The sequence below is a fragment of the Sinocyclocheilus grahami genome, unplaced genomic scaffold (genome assembly GCF_001515645.1).
Source record: "Sinocyclocheilus grahami isolate Dianchi unplaced genomic scaffold, SAMN03320097.WGS_v1.1 scaffold7.1, whole genome shotgun sequence".
NCBI lineage: Eukaryota > Metazoa > Chordata > Actinopteri > Cypriniformes > Cyprinidae > Sinocyclocheilus > Sinocyclocheilus grahami.
In genome coordinates, this window is record NW_015505186.1 from 480,892 (window position 1) to 502,158 (window position 21,267).

A 21,267-nucleotide genomic window follows, 5' to 3' on the forward strand; every position below is an offset into this window, starting at 1 on the left:
GATGAGAACTTAATAGGTCAAAAGGTGGCGAGTGTAAATTTGCTAAAAGAGAACCAACCACTGTCCGAAATGCCCCTGAAACTTCACAGATAAATTTGCACAGGGGAAAAGACCATGACATTTCATGATGTCATGGAAGCCGCTCTCTTTAAAAGAGTCTAGCAGAGGAAGTGAGCTTCAGATTCAAGAGTGTGCAGTATGGAGATCAAAACAGTCTTAGTTATTCACACTTTGATGTTGATCGTAGGAGGTAAGACAAACTTATTTCTTATTTACAACCGTTTTGGATACATCTCTGACTTTTAAAGTAGCGTTGTGGTTGACTAGTTAGTGTACGTATTTATCTGTTGCCTTCAAGTTAGTTTTCATGTGTATGTAGGTTACATCGTAAGAGAAGGTTTCAGATGTATGTCAGCGCATTAAATGCTTTATTGCATGATATGTATGATAGATTTTTTTACATGATTTGAACATTTTCTTAACTCATTTTGTTATTCTTATTGGATTGGTTGAATGATATAACTTTAGTTTATATGCTGTGCATAAACTAAAGTGGTAACCTGCAGCTGTTCCCTCAAAGAGCTATTTATACCTTATATAACTTATAAAATGTAGTTTTGCTGATATAAATAAATGTATATAGGTTGATTCAGTGATATTTAATAGTTGGTTTGACTTAAAACCAGTTCATTTAGATATCACCATTTTTAGGTTGCCATTTTTTTCCATGTAAGTTTGCTCACCTTGTTGTTTTAGAAACAGGAAAATATTTTTGCAAAGATGCACACAGTATCAACACAGCAGATGATGTTAAGTTTTTCAATAATTGTCAGTAGCAGTGAACATTTTGCACATATTTCAAAATTTTTAATAATTTACATTATTTTATGAAATAGTTTTATTATTTACTATAATGAGTTTTACTGTACTGTTACTCCCACATACAAATTCACATTAGGCAATTAGCATTTTTACATATGACTAAAAACATCACACCTCCATGAAGCCTGATTTAGAACTACATCTGTTTTATATGTGTACAACTCTGTGAGTAACATTTTAACACCACGGTTTCCTGTTCCAGTGTGAGAATGTCGCTTTATGTGTCACAGTGGCAAGTTTTCTCTCGCTGCAAGATCGAACCACACAAGAAAATAAGACCACTTACAGCAGTCACTTTTTCTCTCGATTGCAAAGTGTAGCCCCCTCTCAGTTCAGCTGCAGCACCTGAAAGCAGTGAGAAAACACAAATGAGTCAGAGCAGAGTGTAGGATGTCTGTGGTCTTATCTGCCCCCCTATCAACCTACTGTTCTTCCATTCAACTAGCCTACACTTGAGTGCATTTAGCATTCATTATTTATGTTTTAGGTTGTTGAAGCTTTACTAAAACACGATTATTCTGACTTCTTTTCATTCTGAACAGGCATAAGAGAATGTCTGGCAACAAAGTATCTTACAGTAGCAGAAGGAGAAACACTGGTATTGAAATGTCCTCGAAAAAACTTCAGTGAGGATGGACACATGGAGTGGAGAAATCCACAAGGCCATCTTTTTTTCTTTAACAACGAAAAAGGTGAAGCCGAGAACACTGTGTATTGTATGAGAACCACTGAAGAATGTATTTCAAACACTTTTACATTTCCTCTTTATTGTATCTGATTAACACTAAAAATGTATTTCATGTTCCCCTACAGCGCTAAGAGACCCAAGAAGCAGCATTTTTACTTTAAACAACTCTGAATATACATTTCACCTGTCCAACATTACCTTAAATGATGAAGGGCTTTATAAATGTCTACTATATGACAATACAGTCATTACAAAAAGATTCAAAGTTAAAGTATTGGGTACGTATAAATATTTTATTTCTCATCTTTTCTGAAAACATCCATAAAATAGGACTATTAAAGATTTGCGGATGAATAATGGAATATGTAATTCAACTCTTTTTGATCGGATCACAGGAATGCCAAAAATAGAAATGTCCGAGTATAAAGATAAAACAATCATCAAGTGTTCCGCAGAAGCGAATGGCCACCCACCTGAACTCTCATGGGTAATCAGTGGGGTTGAAATCGAAGGTAAGTTACAAGAAGTGTCTGAGTGGGCAGACAGTTAGGGGGCACTTATATATATATATATGTGTGTGTGTGTGTGTGTGTTTGGAGTCAGTAAGATTTTTCATCAGATAAATGCTTGACGAGCATAAAAGAATTCTTTCAAAAATGAAAAAAATATCACTGACAAACAAATTCCCATGACTTCTGACATTTCTCTCACTAAGAAACGAATACCTTGTGAAAATAGAGGAACCATGATATTCTGAAATAGGTCAGCTAAGGACAAATGCAAACAATAGTACTCTCAATAGGGTGTTTCTCAGACTATATGAATAATAAATCATGGATAAATAAACATACACACCCTGTTTTGTCCTAACAGCTCTACCCAATACCTTGCGGGAGGAAAGATCCAACAGGGCACTTGCAGTTAGCATCTTAACAGTCAAAACTCATATCAGGACAGCAACGGTGAAGTGCCTAGCAAAACATACCGCTCTCCCAAAACAACTGATAAATTTCATCACTATTGAAAATCACTGTAAGTATACATAAATAGTAGGCAACTACATATAATCAATTGCAGGAATAGCAGAGACCACTAACTAGAATTCATATTTGCGCCCATCTCACCAACACCACCACTGATGTTCCAAATATGTGACCAAAAACAGTGGCAATTTGGCATAAATGACATTAGCCAGTATCAGAAAAGGGAACCAAAAGATTCAGGGATTTTGTCTGGCTGTGCTGCACAGGGAAAGCTCATCTACATTTTGCAGTATTTGGTAGTTTCCTATTTAAGTGAATGTGTGGTTCTCATTAGAGTGGTCAATCACATGATGTCAGGGAAGTCAACTATTTCTTTGAACAAAAACAGCTGTGTTCCCCATCCAGAATAGATGCACTATATATGTGCAATATAACAAACACCAAGTCAGATTCTGATAAGTAAACAGTCAAACAGTTTTCTGATGGGGTTTCTGAGTAATTGAATGTTTTTATTGTTTTTTTACATAGCTGTTACAGCCTCCACGACAAGGTACTCCAGTACTAGAGATGAGCTAAAAACTGACACAATGATCACAGCCACTTCTGCTCCTGCCATTAGCAGTACAGGTGAGTGTTTCTCTTCATTTCATGTATTAGGATAGGTCACTTCATTTTTGAATGGCCTCACCAGTTACACTAAATAAACTAGGTATTTCAAAAAAGTCTGAGCATGACAGAATACTTTAAATATAACTCACATAGAAATGAAAGCAGAACCCCTTTTGTGAGATATAAATATCTCATATCTTCACATAAAACCACAGAATGGAAATTGCTTTTGCTCTTTATATCTCTCTGCCTCTATCTTCTGGTAGCTTGTGAATACTGCACACAGTCATTTAAAGACATTTTAGTTTTTTTTCTCGTTCATGGTCATTCTGCTTATCTTTTCTTTTACATTTGATATCTTAACAACTGTTTAACAAATATACCATCTGATTACAGCACACATGGAACTGTCATCAATTTCAGAAAGTACTGAAGTGTTCCCAACAGAAGACGTCACTACCTCAAACAGCATGCAAGGTAAATATGCAACTATGCATGACAAAATACTGAAACAATATTTCCATTTCACCTAAAAGTTAGAAATTGTTTTTATAAGACAATTTCAGTTTTTGTTCTCTGTGAGTAATTGATTTGCTTTGTGATCTCTTTTAGTAGAGGAACATTCCACAGCAATAGATATAAGCTTGATAAGTAAGTGTTATTAAATTTCATTGTTTAATATGTAACATAACATACTGAACATAATATATCATTAATCTATCTTATTCTATGTAGTGAAGTTGATCTCAGATCTATCTTTGCATTTCAGCACACAACATAAACTCTTCGGAATCAAACTCACCTGATGAATTCCTGACCAAAAATGCCACCAACTCACAAGGTGTGAAGCTCATGCTTCATATATGAAAACCAAAGCAACATGTAAAGGACGTGAATTACTGATTGCAGTATTACTTTGTGTATTTGCAGGTTTTGGCAAACAACATGATCTGAAGGAAAGCTCACACTGGCTGATCCTGCTGGTCACATGCCTTGTTATATGTTTGCTTATTGTAGTCATCTTCTTTGTGATCAAACTGCGAAGGGCACATATAGCCTGGAAAAAAGGTAATTTAAGATTATTTATATATTTATGCTTTAAGTTTCAATTATATTCTAGAGGCTGGGTGAGATTGAATTCTGGATTCAATTTGAATCTGTTGTTATAACAGAGAATGAAGAATCAGACCAGTCTGTGGAAAGCAGCAAATCAAAATCCAGTCATGAAGAAAAGCAGGCCCAGCAAAGGAGAAGACAAGGTATAACTGCTTAAACCACCTAATCTGGTAGATCAAGCATACAAGCTGTTGTGTCTTTTCAAACTATTAAAATGTTGTGTTTCTCTTGATTTTCTGTCTAGGTTTTTGGAACTCAAATTTCACAGAATACAAAGTGGAAGAAACTCCACAGAATACAGCAAATTCAGTAGCTACAGTAGATGTGATCACTGAAACACAAGACAATTCAACAGAAGCTTGTAACAAACTTGACAGAGCTTGTGTCAAGGAGACTGAACTTTAGAGGAGAATTCAGCAGGTTCTGAATCCTCATAAAAGACTGAACTGATTTTGCAGTTCTGTTATGAACAATGGTGCTCACTAAAAGATGAAGAATATAGCTACCAATTTTTGTATATACTGTATGTACTGTTTTTACTTTTCAGTCGTTGCTGGTTTACATTATTTTTATACTGAATGTAAAGAAGTGTTTTATTATAACGTGTGCTTTATTGTAATGTGTTGATAACTTTAAAATGTTCCCTTGATAAAACTGGAATAGACTGCCATGGCATTTCATCATTATATTAAAAATGTCTTTTTAACCTGAAATGGTTGCTGCTTTCCCTGTTATCAAGGGTTGGCCTTCTGACATTCAAAAGTCAGAATGCCTTTTTTATAAATAGTGCAGAAAATTAAATAAACTATTTTATGTAACGTGTGGATGTTATGCTTGGCGATTCTTCTAAGGAATGAAAAAAAAGTTAAATAAGACTTAAACCAAGCTCACTTTTTGGATGTCACTTCAATATTGTTTTGTGTTTAACGAAAACGCATATGTTCTTTAAATATGAACGTATTTAAGCTTTAAACACTTACTAAATGACCTATGTCTTAAGTGACTTGTTGTGGACACATTTTCTACTTCCTTATTTTTGGGCGATTCGTATCGTATTCTGAATGCATATCGCCACCTTCTGGGCGTTTGTGCAACCATCATAGTTTATTTCCTGGTTCCTGGTTCTTCTTCTCTTTCCTTTACTTACGAATTTCGTTTATCTTCCTGTTTCCTTCCTCCATAACAGGATAAATTATATATATATAAAAATTGAAAAAATACTCTGCCCCAAAGGTTTCAGCCTACCCTAAACCTAACCTTACAATATTAAAAATACAGTGTTGGTAGAATAATCTGATTGGTGAAGTTAGCATCATTTGTTGGAACACCGGCGCTGCGTGATAAGCTCCTCGTGCTTCAACAAAGCCCTTAATGTTGCACAATGGAGCAGAGTATCATCGCCTTATTCTAAAACCATTATTAAATTCAAACATTTGCTTTATACGTATTGTAAAAAAATATATATATATATATATATATATCCTACTCTATCCTAATCTGTATTACTAATGGTATTTCTTTCAAGTAATGATTGCTATTCACTGTTTTGCTGTATCATCGATGCACTCCCAGTGAATGTGAAAGCTGATTTCATTCATTCACATGTGCAGGACACCGTTCCGCATTAACAGCGGTTGCGGCAAAGCTGAGGGGGATGGTCTGGATTTTTTTTCAACCAGTTATATCCTTGCTTCTTCCCACAATGGGCGTGGCTAAATGAAACATTCCGGTTTTACATAGGTTCTTACGAGTTGAAGTTGAGTCATCTGAAATCTTATTGGCTCGGCTACCGGCAATATATAGTGTTCTAGAACGTTCGGCCGTTCTCTCTTCTAAGCAAGGCGAGGCAGTTTGTCGCCAGTCCAGCTTTCAAACCGGCATATTCACTCATCTTGGTTATCTCCAGCTTGGTAAGTTGTTTGTTCTGTCTTTTTTGGTTATGTTGGCTTTACAATCTTATATTAAATATCTGCTTCTCTGATTGCATGTAGTATATCACTGCTTTATGAAATGCAAAGAGAGCTCAATTTAATTTTTAGTTTATGAATATTTGGAATATTTTCCGGATGTGCTGAACGATTAATGATTCCGTTATAGATATTTATTGTATTGAATAACATTAAAAGTTGTTTCACTTGCATAAGTTTTTTTTTTTTTTGTCGAGTCTTTTGTCGAAAGACCCTGAAAGATTAAGTTTCGTATTCTAGTTAACGTTACTACAATCAAAATGCCTGCGAGAACAATACGTTAAACTTAAACCGCAACCGGCACCTCGTGTAAATAAATATGATCAAGCTCCTCACCCGACCTTTAGCGTTGATCAGTTTTTCTTGGTCGCGTAATACTGCTTATATCACTCTTTTTAAATTGTACACAGACACATTTAGCACAATAACATGAAAGTGTATAAAAGTTGAATTTAAGACCGGTTTTGACCCGTGTGATTTTTTTGAATTCCGTTTTTTGACCATAGAATCTTCTAGAAGCTCGAACCACGTGGTCTGACGCGTTTCCGCGTGTGCTCCCAGACTTGGTGTTGTGTGGTCTCACAACAGCATGTTAGCTAGTTAACGAAAGAGATCCTGATTGCTTTCCTTTTGTTTGCCAGGGTTCAATTAAAGTTTGTGTTGTGTGTGTTTTTTTTTTTTAGGGGTTCAAGCACGTAGTGCTGAAACCCTATTGTATTTGTTAGCATTTTTATTATTATTCTGTTAAAACTGATCTTGCAGATCAAACCGTAAGGCCTGGAGAGCTTAAACTTTATAAGATAGTAGTGGTCATGCTCGCTCATAACTCCTGGACTGTTTGTCAGACTTAAAACTTTTATACTTTTGGAATCCTTGGGTCAAAACGAAGAAAAGTGTATAAAGTCAGATTTGCTCTGAGGTCTGGTTTTCCTGCCATTTTGAAGTAAATTCAAAACCTACTTTTGCTAGCTAGTCCTAGGTTTTTCGCCCGGTCGGAACAAACACTGCAGAAATATTCTCTGGACAGCGAGTATCAATAATTACCAAAAAAAGTAAAAACTTTTGACTCATGGTTCCACCTGTTATCCATTAGGGGTGGGGCTACTTTCACTAAAATGGCTATAACTTCTGAATGGACTGAGATCTTCAAGCTGATCTTCACATCCACACGATATGCATATCATTTGCTAGATCTCAACTTTGCCTCAAGAACCATTGCTGTCAATCAAATCGTTCATTAAGTATTCTCCATTGTTAAAAACCTACTTTTGTTAACTAGTCCTAGGTTTTTTTTTGCTTGATCTCGATCAAACTACTGCAGCGCAATTCTCTGGACTCTAAATTTTAGTCCTTCGGTTACCTGTAATACACTGCAGAAATATTCTCTGGACAGCGAGTATCAATAATTACCAAAAAAAGTAAACTTTTGACTCACGGTTCCACCTGTTATCCATTAGGGGTGGGGCTACTTTCACTAAAATGGCTATAACTTCTGAATGGACTGAGATCTTCAAGCTGATCTTCACATCCACACGATATGCATATCATTTGCTAGATCTCAACTTTGCCTCAAGAACCATTGCTGTCAATCAAATCGTTCATTAAGTATTCTCCATTGTTAAAAACCTACTTTTGTTAACTAGTCCTAGGTTTTTTTTTGCTTGATCTCGATCAAACTACTGCAGCGCAATTCTCTGGACTCTAAATTTTAGTCCTTCGGTTACCTGTAATAGGGTCATTTAGAAAAGGGGCGTGGCCAAATTATACCCAAAAGCCTGTAAAACTCAAAACTTTACTAAACTTGGTGAAAACATGTCAGATGACTCATAACAATCATGCAAAGTTTCATGGAGATCGGACCATAGGTGGCGCTATAACAATTGAGAAGGCCTCCAATACAATATTTGTATGAAATTACCTAAAATTGTAGAACATGTTCATGTATTACAAAACACAAGGTCTTATCATATGATAGATCTCCTCATTCTGAAAACTTTGCCTCTGGGACTAGTGCGGTCAATCAAATCGTTCATTTAAATATTCTCAATTATGGCAAAAAAAAAAACTACTTTTGCAAACTAGTCCTAGGTTTTTCTCTCAAACCACTGTAGTAATATTCTCTGGACTCTCTAGATCAGTGATTGGGCAAACTTGGACCTTCCAGGCCACTTTCCTGCAGAGATTTGATCCAACCCTGATAAAACTCACCTGCCTGTAGTCTCGAAGACCATTATTAGCTGGTTCAGGTGTGTTTGATTAGGGTTGGAACTAAACCCTAAAGTAAAGTAGCCTGGAAGGGCCAAGTTTGCCCACACCTGCTCTAGATCAGGGATGCCCAACCCTGCTCCTGGCGATCGACTGTCACCTAATTTTGCGAACTAGTCCTAGGTTTTTCGCTCAATCTCGATCAAACCACTGTAGTAATATTCTCTGGACTCTCTAGATCAGTGATTGGGCAAACTTGGACCTTCCAGGCCACTTTCCTGCAGAGATTTGATCCAACCCTGATAAAACTCACCTGCCTGTAGTCTCGAAGACCATTATTAGCTGGTTCAGGTGTGTTTGATTAGGGTTGGAACTAAACCCTAAAGTAAAGTAGCCTGGAAGGGCCAAGTTTGCCCACACCTGCTCTAGATCAGGGATGCCCAACCCTGCTCTAGATCAATAATTCAAAACAATTCATTTAATAAAAAATAAAAAAATAGATCGAAAGGCAGGTGTGTTTGATTAGAGTTGGAGCTAAACTTTGCAGGACAGTTGATCGCCAGGAGCAGGGTTGGGCACCCCTGCTCTAGATCAATAATTCAAAACAATTCATTTAATAAAAAATAAAAAAATTGTCCTTTGGTTAGCTATAACGGGTCATTTTAAAAAGGGATGTGGCCAAATACCCAAAAGCCTATAAAACCTAAACAAAAACCCAAAACTTTACGAAACTTGGTGAAAACATGTGACAGAAGCCACTTAACACGCACGCAAAGTTTCATAGAGATCAGACCATAGGTGGTGCTATTACAGTTAAACGGCCTCAAAAACACAGTATTTCTATAGTAAATGCCTCAAATTGCAATAAAATGTTCATATATTCACTATCTCCATATCATATGATGGGTTTCCTCATTCTGAACAACTTTGCATCTAGGATCACTGCTGTCAATCTAACTGTTCTTTAAGTATTTGAGATTATTAAAAAAAACTACTCTTGTGAACTAGTCCTCGGTTTTTAACTCTTAATCAATAAAATCAGCACAGTACTATTCTCTAGGTCAATTATCAAAAAGAAAAACAAGTTGAACATTTGCATTGACAACTATAAACCCGTCAGTTTATAATGTTCTATACGTAGTGTACCCAAAGGCCTATAAATTCTAAAAGAAAGCCCACAACTTCTCAAAACTGTGTAAAATGATGCATCATTTCATTCTAAAGCATGAAACATTTAAGAGAGATTGTGCAAAAAATAACACCATGATAGTTATAAAGGTTAAAAACACTACTGTGTGATTGCAATTATAACCACTAGATGGCAGTGAAAGACCACTAATGGGCTCATTAAACGCACTAAAACGGTACTGTTCATAGGTTTGCTTATGGAATCATGCTTACACATTACAAACTCACTGTTATAACATTTAAAATCAGTCACTGTCAAAGTTTACAATTTTGTTCGTAGACATCAGTTTTTACTATTATGCCAGATTATGATTACAGTGAAACCTGAAAATGACACTCTTGAAGACTTTCAATAAGTTTCGTCACCCATCACTTATTTCAAATATCTATATCTGCAACAAAATGTGCATGTATGCGTGTGTGTTAGCATGCTTATTGAGTTAATATACTAGTTATAATTTTAATTTCAGTGTGCGTGTCTGTGAGCCTATTCTCCATTTTGGATGTTTTACTGTCAGCCATACATCCAGGTTGGCCTAGACTCTAAAAGCATACCACCATAAAGGCTTTAAAGTGCTTGGACCCCGGTAATCGCTGCTTGCCGCTTTATTTATTTTTTTTTATGTAATTTTTTATTTTTTAGAGGGACAATGTCCAAGGGACCAGCTGTTGGTATTGATCTCGGGACCACCTACTCCTGTGTAGGTGTTTTCCAACATGGAAAAGTTGAAATCATTGCTAATGACCAAGGAAACAGGACCACTCCAAGCTATGTAGCTTTCACAGATAGTGAGAGATTGATTGGAGATGCTGCAAAAAACCAGGTCGCCATGAACCCCACCAACACAGTCTTTGGTAAGTGGTTATTTAATACAATTCATTTTCATTCCAAAAATGATTCGCTATGATTAAGTTGATTCCTTGCCATTCGTAGTTTCCACCAGAGGTTGAAAAACCAAAGATGGCCCAAGCACCTTCCTTGGATGTCTGAGCGAAATCTTGACATTATTAGTTTTTGTTTTTTTTTCTCTCCGGTTTCTTCTCCAAACCTCTATATAACTTTTTTTTTTTCTTTTTTTCTTTTTTTCCTCTCTCTCTCCAATAGATGCCAAGCGTCTGATTGGTCGCAGGTTTGATGATGGCGTTGTTCAGTCTGATATGAAGCACTGGCCTTTTAATGTCATCAATGACAATACCCGTCCCAAGGTCCAGGTTGACTACAAGGGGGAGACCAAGTCTTTCTACCCTGAAGAGATTTCCTCCATGGTTCTCACCAAGATGAAGGAAATCGCTGAGGCCTACCTGGGAAAGGTGAGTGATCATTCAGCTGTTTGTGGGGTGGCTCTATTGAAATCCCCTTTGACTTGATATGCTTCGCTATGATGAAGTTGATTCCTTGCCATTCGTAGTTTCCACCAGAGGTTGAAAAACCAAAGATGGCCCAAGCACCTTCCTTGGATGTCTGAGCGACATGCACTATGCTGTAGTTAAACTGTATTATTGTTGGCTTTAGTTCCAAGTGGCAGTTGAGATCTAATTTGCACTCTTTGCAGACTGTTTCCAACGCTGTTGTCACAGTGCCTGCCTACTTCAATGATTCTCAGCGACAGGCCACCAAGGATGCTGGAACCATCTCTGGATTGAATGTTCTGCGTATCATCAATGAACCAACTGCTGCTGCTATTGCTTACGGTCTGGACAAAAAGGTTAGGAAAACTTGCGTGTCAGTAGCATTAAAAATTGGTGATATCCCTTTTTATATATATTTCGCTATGATGAAGTTGATTCCTTGCCATTCGTAGTTTCCACCAGAGGTTGAAAAACCAAAGATGGCCCAAGCACCTTCCTTGGATGTCTGAGCGAAATTTGAGTGTTATACAATTCATAAATGTACATGCAAATATTTATTTCTGCTCTTATTTCTGCTTTTCAGGTTGGTGCTGAGAGGAATGTCCTCATCTTCGATCTTGGTGGTGGCACTTTCGATGTGTCTATCCTCACCATTGAGGATGGCATCTTCGAGGTCAAATCTACTGCTGGAGACACTCACTTGGGTGGGGAAGACTTTGACAATCGCATGGTGAACCACTTCATCACAGAGTTCAAGCGCAAGCACAAGAAGGACATCAGCGACAACAAGAGAGCCGTTCGCCGTCTCCGCACTGCCTGCGAGAGGGCGAAGCGTACCCTGTCCTCCAGCACTCAGGCCAGTATTGAGATAGATTCCCTCTATGAGGGTATCGATTTCTATACCTCCATCACCAGGGCCCGTTTTGAGGAGCTCAATGCTGACCTCTTCCGTGGCACCTTGGACCCAGTCGAGAAGTCACTTCGTGATGCCAAGATGGACAAGGCTCAGATCCACGACATTGTCCTGGTTGGTGGCTCCACTCGCATTCCCAAAATCCAGAAGCTGCTCCAAGACTACTTCAACGGCAAGGAGCTTAATAAGAGCATCAACCCCGATGAGGCTGTGGCCTACGGAGCAGGTGGGTGACTGAGTCTTATTCCTGTGGTTTGTTGTTCGCGATGATGAAGTTGATTCCTTGCCATTCGTAGTTTCCACCAGAGGTTGAAAGACCAAAGATGGCCCAAGTACCTTCCTTGGATGTCTGAGCGACTATTGTCATTGCTATCTGGCCATCTCAAATTGCCCACGGTTCTTATTTCTCACTCTTCTGTTTCAGCCGTTCAGGCTGCCATCCTCTCTGGTGACAAGTCTGAGAATGTTCAGGACTTGCTGCTGCTAGATGTCACTCCTCTGTCCCTTGGAATTGAGACAGCTGGTGGAGTCATGACGGTCCTCATCAAGCGTAATACCACTATCCCAACCAAACAGACTCAGACTTTCACCACCTATTCTGACAACCAGCCAGGTGTGCTCATTCAGGTGGGTGCCAGGTGCTTCTGTTAGGAGTTTAGTCTTTTATCCCACCCAAAGTCCCCTTGGATCATCTTTAACGATGCTATCTTGTTTTAATTATCCCTTCTCAGGTCTATGAGGGTGAGCGTGCTATGACCAAGGATAACAACTTGCTGGGCAAGTTTGAGCTTACTGGAATCCCCCCTGCACCTCGCGGTGTTCCCCAGATTGAGGTCACCTTTGACATTGATGCCAATGGCATCATGAATGTTTCAGCTGTTGATAAGAGCACTGGCAAGGAGAACAAAATCACCATCACCAACGATAAGGGTAAGTCTTGTCTCTGTTCTCTTGAACTAAATTTAATTACTTTGTGGCAGCCACTTCAGAGGTTAACTGGAAGTCCATTTCAGGTCGTCTCAGCAAGGAGGACATTGAGCGCATGGTGCAGGAGGCAGAGAAGTACAAGGTTGAGGATGATGTGCAGCGCGACAAGGTGTCTTCCAAGAATGGTCTGGAGTCATATGCCTTCAACATGAAGTCCACTGTTGAGGATGAGAAACTAAAGGGAAAAATCAGTGATGAGGACAAGCAGAAGATCCTTGACAAGTGCAATGAAGTCATTAGTTGGCTTGACAAGAACCAGGTAAGTTTGCTATTAGTTGAGACATTTGGTTAATTAAGTGGCTTTTGGATTACTTTTTCTAACCTTGCACTGGCAAACTCAAAATTACCTCAACATCTGTGTTTAAACCAGACTGCTGAGAAGGAAGAGTTTGAGCACCAGCAGAAGGAGGTGGAGAAGGTATGCAACCCCATCATCACCAAGCTGTACCAGAGTGCTGGAGGCATGCCAGGTGGAATGCCTGATGGTATGCCTGGTGGCTTCCCGGGAGCTGGCGCCGCTCCAGGAGGTGGATCCTCCGGCCCAACCATTGAGGAGGTCGACTAAGCCATTCCAAAGCCACTGCGCTACCTCCATAGCAATGTTTACTGTTGCCCTCTGTAGTTGGACTCCTCTAAAATTGTTCTTACTATCTTAAGTTTTGGATGACTTCAACTTGCAGAGAGATTGTTGCAATTTAAAAAAAGGGGGATTAAGGGATCACATTTCCAGATCACAGGGAACAGATTTTCTACATAGATTGCACATCCTATTTATCGGCTTGTGAAATGTGAGTTTCATAAGCCTTTTCCAACTGCCTCAATGCTTTAAAGTAAATTAATAAAATGGTGACATTCCCAATGCTGCCTCTGTCTGGTGTTATGTCTTTAAACGCCTCCGTTGCCCATTTTTAATTCGTATTTTTACCTGAAATACTCTTAATTGAGCCAAAAAAAAACTTAATTTTCATTAACCTTTAAATATCAAAGATGAGTGTCCCATCGTGCTGTATTTAATATTTAAAAGGTCTTTGACCGAGAAAATGGCCATAAACTTGGTGAATTCTTGGCAATAGTCATAAGGGTACAGGAAACTCATAAATGCTTTTGAGGAAATTCTCTATCCAGTGCATCAGTCTTACCTTTTGTGTTAGCCGTTTTATCTTTAATGACTTGGGTCGTATAAAATAAGGGTTTAATCTGAGGCTGGCTGCAAAAGGGAGTCAATCCGATAAGACTCCCCATGTTAAAATGCCCAACTTTACAGCAGAAAGAAACATGTTTACAGCCTGGTTAAAAAAAAAAAGATTTTGGTCTATATAGCTAATTTTGCCCTTTATGACAACTGTGAGGGGGGTGATTAATTTTTTTTTAAATTAATTTATTTTTTAAGTCATGCGTTTAAATTATATCAAGCTTTAAAGTTCTGCATAATTAAGGGCGTGGCCACTTGAGTGATGGGTACCTTGCGCTGCTGCCACCACCGGTGCGCTAGGTGGGCGTGGTTTCAGCAATTCATCATTTTTAATGTAAACCTAACCACGGATGGTTAAAATTGCTTTAATGCCCAACTTTACAGCAGAAAGAAACATGTTTACAGCCTGGTTAAAAAAAAAAAGATTTTGGTCTATATAGCTAATTTTGCCCTTTATGACAACTGTGAGGGGGGTGATTAATTTTTTTTTTAATTAATTTATTTTTTAAGTCATGCGTTTAAATTTATATCAAGCTTTAAAGTTCTGCATAATTAAAGGCGTGGCCACTTGAGTGATGGGTACCTTGCGCTGCTGCCACCACCGGTGCGCTAGGTGGGCGTGGTTTCAGCAATTCATCATTTTTAATGTAAACCTAACCACGGATGGTTAAAATTGCTTTCAAAAAGTTATAAAAAAAAACTTTTTATTATATAAAATTATAATTATAAATTATAAAAAGCTTTTTACTGCACTATACGTCATGACGTTACTTAACGTTTCAACGCTCCATGACGAATAGTTTTTCCCTTATATATGTACACCTGATTTACGTACAATATATGATATTGTTACTGAACAACAGAATTATCAAAAATACGTGATTCTGCAACTGTTCTAAGCTTCTGTGTGTGTCCGTCACAGAGGGGCAAGATCTGCGCAGGCGTGGACAGCCATGGCGTCTATGTTTCCACGGCAACAGTTTAGCAAACGAAATGTTCCCTGACAATGAACGTCTCATCTTTCGATGTAGATAGCAGGTAAAAATAAACATTAAATCTGGTGCACATCAATGGATTTCTATACGAGGTAATGTTTTAATGCTTGTAGAAGCGATTTACATTATTTCGGCGTTTAAGGTGCCTTTTCTACATTACGACATGGGTTATACACAGCTGATTTGAAAAGTCAGTCAACAACCGAGTGAACTATCTAACATTTAAAGTAGACGCATAGCTAAATTCAACTTAAATGTGTTTTCACCACTCCTTAATGCTGATTTTATGATATTAGCCATGAAAACGATCGCCTCAGAGCAACGACGCCGTCACGAGCTCAACGGGCCTGATGCGCTGGAACAGACTAAAGTCAAATTCAGCATCAACAATGACTCTAACGATGGTCCAAGGAATAATGTGCCCGCTTTATCGCTAACGTGGGACTCCTTAGAGTCAGATACTGAGAGTTTGGTGCAAGAGGAGGAGTACCAGCGAGAGCTCCAGATGCGCATTGACCTCCTCTCTGTTGAGAACCCCAAACAACATGATGCCAAGACTGACAGTGAAGAACCAGAGCATCTCGATGTTTATGATAGTCTAGATCTGAACCCAAGACAGGTCAAAGGACCACATGAGCCACTGAGGTAAGACAACAGTTGGCGATTTCCCAACCATATATGAGACGCATAACTCCTGCTACCAACGGTAATTGACATGACGTTTCAGTCAGTGACATCAGTCTCCTTTAAAATAATTAAAAAAAAAAAAATATATATATATAGACGGTCTTATGTCTTCACAATAATTGCAAGGCAACATTGAATATATGCCACTTTTTAAAAGATAGTTCACCCAAAAATGAATATTCTGTTATCATTTAGGCTACTCACCCCCATGTCGTCCCAAAACCTGTATGCAGGGCCGGTGTTCTGACAAATAATGCTACCTATGAGATTATGCTACCAACACTGTATTTATCCTACTGTAAGGGTAGGTTTAGGGTTGGGGTAGGTGTACGCAGGGCCGTTTCTAGCCAATTTGACGCCCTAGGCGAAATCCCTATAATTTCAGCTTTATCTTTAACAGCATTCAAGATGTTTTTAACATTTCAAAACACATTATCTTGTTAGCAGACAGATTACACTTTCACATGTGACCAATAATTCCACAACAAATATAAAATATCATAATGAAATATTATCAAAATATTCAACTGACGGGTTGACACATCTGACGGTGGTGACGAAAACCTGAATTTGTAGTCAATTTAACTATCAAATACATTGAATCAGTCAATTACTGTATTATAACAAACACAACAAACAGCGAGTATGTTATTGTTTATAAAGCTTTTATTTAAGAGTCACATTTAAGTATTTTGATATATCACTGGAACACAAAATCTTATGGTGGTGACATCTGATGGGGTTGACAAATATGATGTTGGGGGATCCAGTGGGGGCGACAGTCATATTTCAGGGTGACCGTGCCACTCTTTATCACAACCCTGCTAAAAGTGCCAGTACGTGTGCTCATTAGCGCCCCTTCAGCTGGTGGCGCCCTAGGCGACCGCCTAGCTCGCCTATGCCTAGAAACGGCCCTGGGTGTACGTGTTAATAAAGCCTCGGGCGGCAGCAGAGTCAGGGCGGGAAAAAGGACAGAGATTTTAGTTTATGTTTTGGGCATTCTTTGGAATTATTGCACTCATCTCAACAAGTTATCACCCCTTAGTTATTCTAACTCTAAATTAACTTAGCTTCATAGTAATGCCGCTCCCGGACTGTGCCCCACCTGAGCGGCGTCAATATCATATGCAAACCACCCTCATCTACTTCCATAAATGTCATCAAAATGAATAAAACTATCCGGACATGAATTACTTTTGCTGCTGGTGATGTCTGATGAGTTTTAAAGCCCAACACGCGTTTCTGAAAGGTAAGATTATAGCCTACTAGAAAACGTTGGGGGGAGACAGGTGGATACATAAAAAAAACAACAACAAAAAAAACACGGTTTTGGACCAAAACCGTATTTTGTTTTTTTTAGCAGGTAGGCTAGATATTTAGCCTTTATCATTAATAATGCTACGAACAGTTTAATTTGTAAATTGCGAGGTCCCGGAATAAAGCGGTTGACGGATCCGGCAAGTGATCAGAGGATGGAGAGTTAATGTAGCATTCGCGCAATCATTTAGTGGACCCACTTAAGTGATTACCAGCTTGCATCAGTTGCTTTTATAGTATGCACATATAGCCTACTCTAAAAATCATGGTTATTTTATTGCAACATTTTTTTCGTGTTTGGGTAGTTTTTGTGTAACCCAACTCCTGGGACAGGAGAGTCGCAACAACCCAGTGTTTGTAATGAGTGCAGATATTTTGCAATGTTGTATACATGTTTAAACGGTAAAATATGTTGTATTAAGAACTGTATTTAACTAAAAGGCAAAAGAAAGAAAGATAAAAAATGTCAAAATAAATGAAAAACTAAAACGAAACTAAACCAACAGCAGTTATTGAACACCTAACTAAAAATAATAATCAAAAATAAATAATCGTTTTCTAATCAATCTCAGCATGTTTTAATTTTGTGTCGCTAGAGGTTTGCCTCAATAAGCTTAAATTAAAATGTCTTTGGTCTGCGCTCTGGAAGTGTTCTGTTAATTCTGCTAAACTTTAATTACTAAATCTAAAATTAAAACTGAAACTAAAATGTATAAAAATTAAATAGGCTATAAATCTGTTCACTAAATAAAAACTAAACTAAAATTAACAAAATTATTAATGAAACCAATAAAAGTATAAATTGAAAGCGATATTAAAATAAAAATGAATTTAAAAATGCAAAACTATAATAACCCTGACACGAACATCTTTCAATGGTGTGGGAGGAGGTGGGGTTCCGCCAAATTAGGTTATCGGAATTCGGAGGTGCTGGACCCTGACCCAGCTTGTTCAAATTACACCCTGACTACGAATAGGGATTTCGGCTGTATGAGCACGTCTCTTAGTGAAAACGAACAACAGAGAATTGGGCTTTCCCTGTCCTGAACAACGTTTGTCGAGCTGCTTACCGGGAATTCTCCCAAATCTTCCCATGGCCACTTCAGGCCTGTACATACACTTAATTTGCTTTTGCAGCTATACTAGTGGTTATTTTTTATTAAAAAATTTTTTTATGTTGCAGTAGGAAAAAAATTGAATAATCACAAAACACCCTGTGTCTGCTTTATTTTAATGCAGTTGTACCAATAAACAAAATCTCCAGTCTTTCACATGCATCTTAAAGATCGTGTTTAATTGTGAATGTCCCAGCTAACAGGGAACGTTCCCAGAACATTCACTAACGTTCTTTGAAACGTAGTGGGGGCGGCACGGTAGGGTTTTGCCTAGAGCGGCAGTTGAGATCACGCCGGCCCTGCCTGTATGACTTTACTTTTTCCTCTGTGGAACACAAATGCAGATATTTTGAGTAACATCTTAGTACTTTTTTTTTGTCCATATAGCCTAGTAGCCAAAACTGCTTTTTACATTCTTCAAAACAACTTCTTAAGAAAAAAAAAGTCATACCAGTTTTGAACCACATGAGGCTGAGTAAATGATGACAGTAAGTTTTGCTGAACTATCTCTTAGTGATTAAAAAATTATGAAAAGGAATTACCCATTACCCATTAAATGTTAATGCAGGTGGTTGTTTGTCAAATCGGGGCTATATTTTAATATACAACATCCTTATGACTCCTAAAGGCTTTTGTAGATTTGTCATACATCCCAAGTCTGTTTATAATGAACTATCTGTCAAGCACATCCAGTTCCAAAAGTTCAGGTGTGGCGGTTATGACAAAATTAAAGAATGTATTAAGTTCTTTCTTTTTTTCAGTTCACAAGCAGAAACTGTTCAGAGTGCAAGCTAATAACATCTGTATGGTCGATTCAGTCTATGATCATAATGATGTTCCCTTTCGAATTCGGTCACTCTACATTGCTATGGGAATGTAGAGTGACCGAATTCGGTCACTCTACATTGCTATGGGAATTACCCTTTCTTCCAAATACTACTGAAGCCTTATTGAATCACGCCAGTGAAACTGGCCAATGGCGTTCAAGCGCGCAAAATATGAGGGGCTCCCACTCTATATAAAGCAGCGCTTGTACGTCATTTATTCAGAATCTTTTCTTCAGCCAACCTTCTTCGAGAAGCAAGAAGCCTATCAACAAGACTACTCACCGCAATCTACACGCTGCAGCGGATACGCCTTCTCTTCCCCTGCTGTGTTCCGTGAGCTTTGTAAACAAAGATGACTCGCAATTGCCTCTCCTGCGCAGAGCCAATTGAACTCTCTGATGGCCACAAGTCCTGCATCTTCTGCCTGGGTCGCGCCCACGCAGAGGCTGCACTTGGGGGGTCGGACTGCCCCCACTGCAGAGATATGAGCCTCCGGACTCTCAAGCTCCATGTGGCCATCGTCCAAGGCGATGAACTCGCCCAACTAGCCCTGCCGCGCTCTTCCTCTGCAGCCTCTTTCGAGTCAAGGAGGAAGGTGCCGGCTCAGTGCCCACGCGCTCCTCACTCCCCTGCTGCAGGTCCCCTTCCAGTGCACTCCATGACCGCTGTTCTCCGCCCCTCCCCCATCGCTCAAGATGTGGTTTCCTTCGGTGCCTTGGAGGGTGCTGAAGAGGAGGATGATGCCATTTCGGTGGCAGCGTCTGCGAGAGAGGAGTGGTCTAACAGCCTGCTGGATTACACTGCACCCCACGGCAGTGACGCAGGGGACCTCCATCATAGTGATGTCGAGCTCCTTGGCGTGCTGTCCAAGGCAGTTGATGAGCTCGGTTTGGAGTGAGCGCCTCCTGCCGAGCCGGCCAGAAGCCTTCTGTATGAGTGGTACCTTCAGTCGGATCGCGGCCAAAAGGACACCCCGCGGAGGCCTGGTCCCTTTTTCCCCGAGGTGCACGATGAGATAACGAAGTCATGGAACGTGTCGCTCTCCAGTTGAGTGCACAACCCGGGATCCTCCCTCCTGTCTTCTGTGGCCGGCACTGACCAAGTGGGGTATGTTAAACTTCCCCCCGTGGAAGAAGCTGTCATTGCCCATATCTGTCCTTCAGCCATGGCGAACTGGAGAGTGAGAAACGACGCGTCTCTTCGCTATCGAATTATGCTACCATCTGTTTTAATGGGAGGTAGCAAAATCTGACAGGGTAGCACAAATCGCCAGAACACCGGCGTGTGCATATAGGTGAACTAGGTTTACTAGTTTACTCCACTGCAAACTTCGCCGGCAAGGCTTTCTCCGTGGCAGGCCAAGCAGCTTCAGCACTGCACGTGATGGCGATACTCCAGGTGTACCAGGCCAAGCTGCTCAAGTCTCTGGAGGAGGACGGGCCTGTCCCTGAAGTGTTCAAAGAGCTCCGACGCGCCACGGATCTGGCCCTCAGAGCGATGGTGGTGACAGCTTGAATGATCGGCCGCAACATGGGGAATCTTGTGGTGCTAGATCATCACCTGTGGCTTACTCTGACCGAATTAAAGGACTCAGAAAAAAACGGCCCTTCTGGACGCTCCCGTGAATCCCTCAGGTCTTTTCAGTGCAGCGGTAGATACGTTCACGGAGTGCTTTGTTGAAGCGCAGAAACAGTCGAAGGCTATTAACCACTTCCTGCCAATGCGCACCGGCGTGAACTCTACTGTGCGCTCCCGCTCCTCTTCTGCTACTGTTCGGCGAGAACATGAGCCAGTGGTGAGACCAAGACAGCCTTGGCCGAAGCGGCGTCAGGGCTCGAAGGGCCAGAGACCCCGCCCTGACAGAGACAGCAGGCCACCGGCACCGGAATCAAAGCCGCGTTCCTGATGCTGTCTCTCGGAGGAGGAAATCTACACCCAGCGCTGAAGACGAGCCACTGAAAAAGTCTACTCGCTCTGCTGTGTGTGTTCACCATGCCTCCCCTGCCTGTTGCGGGCTGCGAGAGCAATTGTCATGTTTGTGTTTTGACTGTTCAACTATGCAGTGCAATAAAGTCGAAAAACATACAAAACTCACCTCAATATCAAAGCAATTCTCTTCCTCTCACTCCCCTCTCCCCCATTACTCACTCTCACACTCGCGTGGTATTAAACTCCCCGCCCCCGATGGCGAGTTATCCCTCACGGTGTGCAGTCCGCCTCGCCCGCTGTCACAGTTCACAGAAGCG

General features: G+C 39.9%; 3 protein-coding genes across 5 annotated transcripts in view; all 3 read left to right on the plus strand.

Annotated features, from left to right (window-relative positions):
- Nucleotides 1–198: 198 nt before the first annotated feature.
- Nucleotides 199–4,825, plus strand: LOC107588605 (cytotoxic and regulatory T-cell molecule). Its single transcript, XM_016276760.1, has 12 exons — nt 199–250; nt 1,425–1,574; nt 1,696–1,848; nt 1,966–2,082; nt 2,444–2,602; nt 3,082–3,180; nt 3,559–3,639; nt 3,775–3,813; nt 3,932–4,003; nt 4,093–4,230; nt 4,335–4,421; nt 4,523–4,825. Exons 1-12 carry the CDS (start codon nt 199–201, stop codon nt 4,681–4,683), a joined length of 1,308 nt encoding a protein of 435 aa, XP_016132246.1. The 3' UTR covers nt 4,684–4,825.
- Nucleotides 275–13,724, plus strand: hspa8 (heat shock protein 8). Of its 3 annotated transcripts, none has more exons than XM_016276741.1 (9): nt 275–280; nt 10,282–10,493; nt 10,744–10,949; nt 11,192–11,344; nt 11,572–12,127; nt 12,326–12,528; nt 12,633–12,831; nt 12,915–13,147; nt 13,259–13,453. In XM_016276741.1, the coding sequence occupies exons 2-9, from the start codon at nt 10,289–10,291 to the stop codon at nt 13,451–13,453; spliced, it is 1,950 nt and encodes a 649-aa protein (XP_016132227.1). In that variant the 5' UTR covers nt 275–280; nt 10,282–10,288. The 3 variants fall into 3 exon arrangements, with proteins under 3 accessions (XP_016132227.1, XP_016132218.1, XP_016132233.1); XM_016276732.1 differs by lacking the exon at nt 275–280 and adding an exon at nt 6,093–6,188 and having other exon boundaries at nt 10,284–10,493; XM_016276747.1 differs by lacking the exon at nt 275–280 and having other exon boundaries at nt 10,289–10,493; nt 13,259–13,724.
- Nucleotides 13,725–15,344: 1,620 nt separating this feature from the next.
- LOC107589649 (uncharacterized protein C11orf63 homolog) overlaps nt 15,345–21,267 on the plus strand; it is a 21,806-nt gene continuing 15,883 nt past the window's right edge. Inside the window, exon 1 of the mRNA XM_016278156.1 lies at nt 15,345–15,720. Within this exon, the coding sequence (XP_016133642.1) occupies nt 15,362–15,720 (359 nt within the window). The 5' untranslated portion in view covers nt 15,345–15,361. The remainder of the gene's footprint in view (nt 15,721–21,267) is intronic.